The sequence below is a fragment of the Micromys minutus genome (assembly GCF_963924665.1).
Source record: "Micromys minutus genome assembly, chromosome: 18".
Classification (NCBI taxonomy): domain Eukaryota; kingdom Metazoa; phylum Chordata; class Mammalia; order Rodentia; family Muridae; genus Micromys; species Micromys minutus.
The window spans coordinates 1,322,316-1,330,072 of record NC_137953.1 but is presented as its reverse complement, the minus strand read 5'-3'; the positions used below and the strand labels follow the sequence as shown (position 1 = coordinate 1,330,072).

General features: G+C 47.2%; 1 protein-coding gene across 1 annotated transcript in view; it reads right to left on the bottom strand.

The window, feature by feature from the left end:
- Window positions 1-737: 737 nt before the first annotated feature.
- The window catches only part of ANTXR1 (ANTXR cell adhesion molecule 1), a 172,643-nt gene continuing 165,623 nt past the window's right edge, over window positions 738-7,757 (bottom strand). The window contains exon 18 of the mRNA XM_080932612.1: window positions 738-4,087. Coding sequence (XP_080788738.1) covers window positions 3,827-4,087 — 261 coding nt within the window. The 3' untranslated portion in view covers window positions 738-3,826. The remainder of the gene's footprint in view (window positions 4,088-7,757) is intronic.

The following is a 7,757-nucleotide window of genomic DNA, read 5'->3' as shown; positions in this document are numbered from 1 at the left end:
TGTGTGTGTGTGTGTGTGTGTGTCTGTGCATGGGCGTGCACGTGCATGCACGCGTGTGTTCAGACTCAAATTGTAACAACAGTATTTTTTTTTTTTTTTTTTTTTTTTTGGTAATTTGAGATGGCATCTGACTATGTAGCCAATAACTAGCAGCCATTCTTCTGTTTCTGCCTCAGTTCATTTTTTTTTGTCTCCATTTTCATTCCTTCTGATTTTATTTTTCATTTACCAAGAATTCATTTTAAAATGTGAAAGTCATTACTAGAAATGAAGATCCCTTTAAATCTTAGAGCTGAAGAAGGTAGTACAGATTTTAATGGGTAGAGAAGAATTTGAAAAAAATATAGCTCTCAGTGTACAGAATGATTTTGTTTAAAGACGTTTACATTTATTCTGTGTCTCTGTATGCATGTACGTGGATGCTTGTGCCTCTTAGTGTGCACAGGGAGTCAAGAGGGTAACTTTCAGGAGTGGGTTCTCTCCTACTATGTGGGTCACAGGGACTGAGCTTAGGTTATCAGACTTGGCAGCAAGCTCCTTTAGCAGCTGAGCTGTAACACTGGCCCACTAAGTATGCTTTTTTTTTTTTTTTTTTTTTGGTTAAGTACTTCACATGCACTTTGTTTTTATGACAAGCATAGAAATAACAAGTCAAAAGCACTGATTTTTGGTATTTATTATTGTTATTTTTTAAAAAAGCAACATCCAGGGTATATCATTGTACAGGTTCAGCCCAGTCTCCAATGTGGTGACAAGTCTTTGATAAGAATAACTCGAGACGCTGAACATCCATAACTAAATTATGATATAAAGAGAGAAGAGTCTAAAGTTACGTGTATTCGAAAATCATACTCTTTTACATTGGTTCTCCAAGCGTGATAACGCAGCTGAGCTCGGATAACTAAAAACAAAACAAAACAAAACAAAAACCTTTCCACCCTCCCGGAGAGTACCAACGGGCTTTGCGTAGTGTGGCTTGCAAACAAATTCCACCCACTTTACACAGCATGAATTCCTTTTGCTCCCGAACTGTTGGTCCCTGTCCCACAATTGCTCTTTGATGGATTTCCTACTGTCACATTGTGTGCAGGTGGCAAGTGAGAATCATTTCTGCTCCTCCTCGGGGTTCCAGTGAGACCCCCGTCCCAGGCTGGAGAGCCAAGACTTTCCCATGAATTTATGGTAGCTTTGTCCTGATGCTGAGGGTAAGACAGCTCTTGTGTCTCCCAGAAGTGCGTGTCAAGCTCCAGGCTGGACCCTGCTTGCGAGCGGCTGCACAGCAGAGGACTGCAGTTCTCAGCAAGGCTGTCATTGGCGCTGTGTAGAGGAGGGTGTCGTCACTACCCATTTGTACATTGTGAAGGCGCTATGGCCGTGGGAGACCGACAAGCACAGCTTGGTAGGGTCACCTGCCGTGAACTATCACTGGCTTTAATAATTTACTACATCTGTCCTTTTTATTCACACCGATAGGACGCGCTTCCATCTGTCACGTGGAATATGAATATATACAACAAAATTTGGTTTATATATAAAAAACAACCTCCATAAGGACAATAACAAGGGGCCAAACAAACAACACATGAAGTTTGCTAATTACAACCACCATCTCCTGTTGCTTACGGGGAATGACAGTAAACCTCGTCAAGGCTCTTCCTGCCTGTAGTGACCTACTATGGAACCTTGACAGTTTCTAGAAACTTCTAACCATAATTCTGAATGACCAGGGAAGATATTCAGTCAATTCTAAGGTCAGACCTTGAAAAAAATCTCAGAATCACCATGCACCAGCTTTCCCTTTCCTTCAGACACTTCGCCATGGCCTCTTGGGACACTGCGCAAGGCACAGGGCAGCCTGCTCTCGGAGTCTGCTGCTTTCCCCGGAGCCCGTGCGTGTTGAACAGCAACGCCAGCATCTTGGTTCATACTTTCTCATAGCTGCACAAATTGTGCAGCGGTAGTGTGGGGTGGCCTGTTTTGTACTGCCGGCAGTCAAAACAGTTGCCATGGGCTCACTCTCTGCATGCTTGGAGCCTGGGGAGCCCATTCTCCTCAGAATGGTTTTCTAGGGCCAGCAATGTCACCTCGGGTGGCTGAGGCATTCTGGCCCCTGTTTAACAAGGGACTACACTAAACAAGCCCTGTTCTACAAGAGGATAGTATGGAGGGGGGCACAGTAAAGGCGAGGGAGATCTTTTTCATAACTCTGGAAAAGTGGGGAGTGGCAGCCATAGGGAGAACCATGAGGTCTGGGGTACACTTGGGAAAGTGTTACTTTGGTGTCAGCACCACAGGTCTTGGACTTGGGCATTCCCCCAGGTCGATTTTTTCCAGATAATACCCTTTATGCTGGTGGTTCCCCCATTCTCCTCTGCTTTTCTTTCTAAGGTAGGGATCAGAAATAGTGTTTCTTTCTCTCAATTCTAACTGATGACTGACAGGTCATAAGAGATGTGAAGTATTGTGGGAAAATGTAATTGGATTAAATTGAGTGCTGAGATTGATTAATAATGTCTGCCTTGGGAACAAGGATTGGTGTCTATGGAGTGCACCACACCCGGGTGCCTATGTCCTAAACAAGCTGAGAAAAAAATGAGGCTAACTTGAGTTCTTGAGGGGACTTTGGAGATCACAGCCCAAAGTAAAAACTTAGGCTCATTTCGTATCTTTTATTCCATGGAAGAGTTTAGAGGTTTAGGAGCCCAAGACAGGAATTTTAGGGCCTGTGGAAAACTGAGGAAGGAAGCATCAGTTTGGATGGGTTGTACACTTCCTTTGACAATGACCTCTGTTTTCCTGGTTAGGTAACAGTGTCCAGGGTTTACATAAAGTTAAAGGGCTCGCTGATCAAGCAGTTTCAGAAAAATGTGGAGGAATGGGTGGGGATTTCAGGCAGAGCTTTTCTGTTACACAATGGATGTATCTCTCCTTGTTTCATGACTGGTAATATTTCTGAAAGGTCAAGGAAAGATGTACTGTACATACAATGGCTTGCTTCAGAGTAACTCAACTGGGAGTGGTTCTCTTACCAAGTCAGGACACTGTTTCTCAGCTGGATTTAGAAATCTCTGGTGAACCGAAGGTGAAGGGCCTTGTGATCTCGTGCAAAAGGTTCTGTGTGATCAGCTCTGATCTATGCTACAGCTAACCTTGATGTTTAAGGTGAATCATTAGCAGGTTGCTGTTTGACAACCAGGCTTGTTGGTTTAGGGACTGTGCCTGCTGAAACCAGTCATTTCTAGATGTAAGAATTGGATGCTCCCCAATCAACACCTTTCCCCTTCCCTCCTCACTGAGAAACCAGGAAGTTTTGGAAGAAGAATAGAGCATCTGTTCTTACAAAAGGCAACCTGCAGATCCCAGTTGGATACCTATTTGATGCATACTAGGGACACCACATATATTCAGAGTCACTGGGTGGTACTCAGGGGTAAGAATAACCTGGTTCCCAGTCCAAGGGTCAAGAGTCAAGTTAGTGAGGTGGCATTCATAATCTCAGCCAGGGTGTTTCTTATCTAATGCTGCATTCCATTTTCAGAAATCACCTTTTTCCTGGTTTCCATGGAACATAATCTGGCTGAGAACATTGTGTCAATGTGGCCATCTCTGGAACCTTCCTCTAGAGGTGAGGGGTCACAGGCTATAATGTGACTGTCTTGGTTGTCTCATTGTCTGTCTTCAGGCAGTCCAAAATTCCCATTTTGTTCTGCCCATCACGACTTGCTTTTAAATCGCGCAAAACATCAGCTGCTGCTCACTGCGTAGGCTGGGCAGATCTTTCTGTCAGCAGAAGAGCCTCCTGCTGGAGCTACTCAGACTTTGGGTTCTAGACAGAAGGCCTTGGAGGAGGTCTGGAGGGGGGTGGTGCCCTGTTAGGGGGTGGGGCCTGAGGAGGAGGGGGGAGAGTGGATGGTGGAGAAGGGATAGGAGGAGTGGGGGCACTGGGGGCTGGGGGAGGGCAGTGGGGAGCAGGGGGTGGGGGTGTGTAGATAGGAGCAGGGGGTGGGGAGCTGGGGTGGTAGGTGTTGTTGAGGGGATACTTGGCTGGCTGACTGTTCTTCACTCTGGTGAAGTTGATACAGCGCCCCTGGAAGAGAATCAAAGGAGGATCATCAGTCAATGTCTTAAGGTAGAGCAAGTGCTAGGCATGGTGGCTCTCAAGGGATAAGAGACATGCTGACATGCTGCTGATGACCTAGTGACCTGATGACCTAGTGACCTGATGTCACATTAGTCACTGGCCTCTCCGAATCCATGTCCCCTTTCTGGGCTGGCTGGGTCTCAGAATTGTCGCAACCCATTTCCATTACAGTCTCTCACTGTCTTGGGTGGGGAGAGAGAAGAGGGCTGATGCTAGCTGGAACATACCATTAGGAAGGCTGTCCCATTTACTTTTAGCTTTGCCAGTAGGGTGTGAACAGCATTCCCTTCCCCGAGGGAAGAAACTGGGGTTGAGAAACAAGTCCCTTTCCCCAGGCCCTGCACCCCAGACTGCTTTTGGGCTAGTCACAGGCATTCCTCTACACCTCTTCTTGTAAGAAATCCCACCAGAGACATTTTATTGCTAATCAGGTATATCTCTGAATTTGGCTTTTTCCATGTGTGACTTCCTAGGGAGTTAACAGGACAATGCTGAGAGATCCCTGTGCCCTCTCTGCAAACAGGCTCTAGACAGTACAGAGTCCAAAGCCTGCCCAAGGCAGCCCCACCTCCTGCCCTCCCTGTCTTCTTTTACTAGGCACCAGGCCCCACACTTGCCCTGTGGCAGAGTTGCTTCTGCTTGTCACCAGCTGTGTGAACTCCTATCATGCACCAGCTGTGTGAACTCCCATCATGCACCAGCTGTGTGAACTTCTATCATGTAGGTCACCACTGTGTGTTCCCAGCTTCCCTGTGGCTGTCTCTATGTGTCACAGAGTCACTTCTCTCCTAGGAAGGCTGTGTGGGGTCACCTCTGAGTGTGCCATTCTTTTCTTCTCCTGCTCATTCCCCTACCGCTGGAATAGAGCTCTGCCTAGCCGTCTCTCCACACTGAAGCATGGCCTGTTAATTCTAGCCTTGGTGAAGGTCTGTCCAGAAAATCTCCAGTTCCCCTCACCAGATCCCAGAGAAGGGTCAGAAGGGGAATTAAGAAACATGGTGTGTGTGTGTGTGTGTGTGTGTGAGTGTGTGGAGAGAGAGAGAGAGAGAGAGAGAGAGAGAGAGAGAGAGAGAGAGAGAGAGAAGGACAGACAGACAGACAGAAGACTTGTCCTGTGTTGAAAAAGCAAGCTGCAAGCTTGCGTGGAATGGGAGATGAGGAGGCAAAGAGAACCCTTCCTTTCTTGTGTGCCTCATCCTTCGCGTCACACGGAGACCCACGTCCCTGCCCATCTTGCCCGGAACTCTGGCCTCGACTTTCTCAACTCTTCCTTTGCTTCCTTGGGTGTTTCTCTAGTTATTATCTTCTGCACACATCTCAGCTGGAACACCACAGTTTTTTATCTGTAAACGCTTTGCCTCTCCTGACAGAAGAGACATTTTGCTTCTCTATAAGAAGAAACCTCCCAAGATGCTTTGCATGCTAAGGCCAGGAGAGTCACAGTCAGAATGGAGCTGTCTGAAGCCACTTGGGAAAAGCAGAGGCTTTGAGATTATTAGCCATGGTCTGGAAATTCCTTCCCAAGACATCATGTTAGCTAGTGTCAGGGTCAGAAAGGGCCAGACCCAAACAGACTGTACCTGCTAAGGAATTATGATGCTCCCCTGCACCTGGGTCCTTGGTGGGTGTTTCTCAAGATGATGGGCTCCACAGGGATGAGCTTTACTGGGTCTCTATTAGGGTTCCACTAACTACGACAATCATCCTCTTTTTCCCACCCTGAGCTCCAGGCTCTGGCTAACTTTAGGGGTGAACACTTGCAAACAGTTCTCCTGGCCAGGTGACTCATTTATAGCTGGGTAAAACTGCCTTGGTGACAGTTTTCTGGTTACACTATAACGGGGTCTTTCCTTCATGATGTTAGGCTGTCCTTGATAAAGTCCCACATTGACAATCAGAATTGGGATTTACGGAGCTAACTACTCTGCTTCCTTTCCTAGACAGCTAACATTCACTAAGAGCTTCAGAGGCCTTGGTTCCTTGAAGATGCTGAAGGTGAGGTCGAGTCTCACTGCCTTCAGATCTTAGCATTGCCCTTGGCCAATTAGTCCAGAAGGTTACATGCTCACTGTATGAAACAGAACACACTTCTTTCCATTGGCGGTACTTCTGTCCACTGGCTCATGAGCGCCTGACTCCCTACCACTGTTTGCTCAGAGCCCACACCGGGAGTCTAAATCTCTAACAGACTGGGGATCTTGAGAACACTGGCTATTTACAGGCACGGCGACAATCCTCTCGTCAACTGCAGGGAAAAAGGGTCTGGAACAGTGTTTGGGAAACAGCTGGATTTGGAGCTGCCTTCTGAGGATGGGGAAACAGACGAGGGAGACAGAGATGGCCTTGCTTATGGTATGCAACTGGAAGTAGCTTCATTAGGTCTGACTCCGGCTTTGGGGCCGAGTGAGTTGCACAGCGCGGGTGGCTTCCATAATGAAATTGGTAAATGGAATAAATGAATCATGGGAGGCGATGGAAGCAGCCTCGGTGCCCCTCCTGCAATGAACCATGTGTAGTGATGGAAGAGGCCTCAGAGCCCCTCCTGCAATGAACCATGGGAAGTGATGGAAGAGGCCTCGGCGTCCCTCCTGCAATGAACCATGGGAAGTGATGGAAGAGGCCTCAGAGCCCCTCCTGCAATGAACCATGGGAAGTGATGGAAGAGGCCTCAGAGCCCCTCCTGCAATGAACCATGGGAAGTGATGGAAGAGGCCTCAGAGCCCCTCCTTCCTTCTTGTTGTAACGTGACCACTGACACTTATTTCTTACGGGACCTCCCACAGTGCTTTGCACATGCAGCTGACAGATGCATTTGCACTTACCTTGCTGAGGAAAGGTGCAGACTCAGCAGAAGTGCCACCTGGAGCATTTTACCATAAGACTTGCTCTTCAAAAGAGAGGCGTGGCTCCAGAGTGGTTTAAAAACCTGGGCCAGGGGTGTCAGCATAAACATGAGACACCCGGGTGTGTAATTGGCCTAAAGATTAGTTTACAGGGCATTTTATTCCCGTTTTCAATGTTATTTCTTACTGGTGAGGGAATAATAGAAAGGCCAGATGTCGTTGGCGCTGTACACGCCAGCAGATCTCCAGTGTTTGGCTAAAAAGGTTGCTATGGTCACCAGAGCTTTCTCTCATGATACTGGCCCCTTGCAACTATGTTTGATTCTCCGAAGCACTGTTTCTGGGTGGTTTGAGTCACATCCAAGGCTGACTTTGACCTTAGTTTACCTTGCCTTCTTCACCAATGAAATAAAAATGCTGTTTTCCCCAGACAGGCTCTGATAGCATTTTGCTTTTCAAGTTTACTTGTGTGTATGGGTGTTTTGCCTGCACATATGTCTGTGTAGCATATGTGTGCCTAGAAGTTAGAAGAAGTCATCAGATCTCCCAGAGGTGAAGTTACGGATGGTTGTGAACTACCCTGTGAGCTCTGAGAACTGAATTGCAGGGGGCCCGGTGCTCTTAACCACTGAGCCACCTCTTATCCCCTTTGGCAGAATTTTTTAATAAGACCTAGGGACATAGCTGAGCTTTACAACACTTGCCTGGCATGCATGAGATCCTAGGTTCAATCCTCAGTAACATTCACACTCACACACACTCACTCTTACACG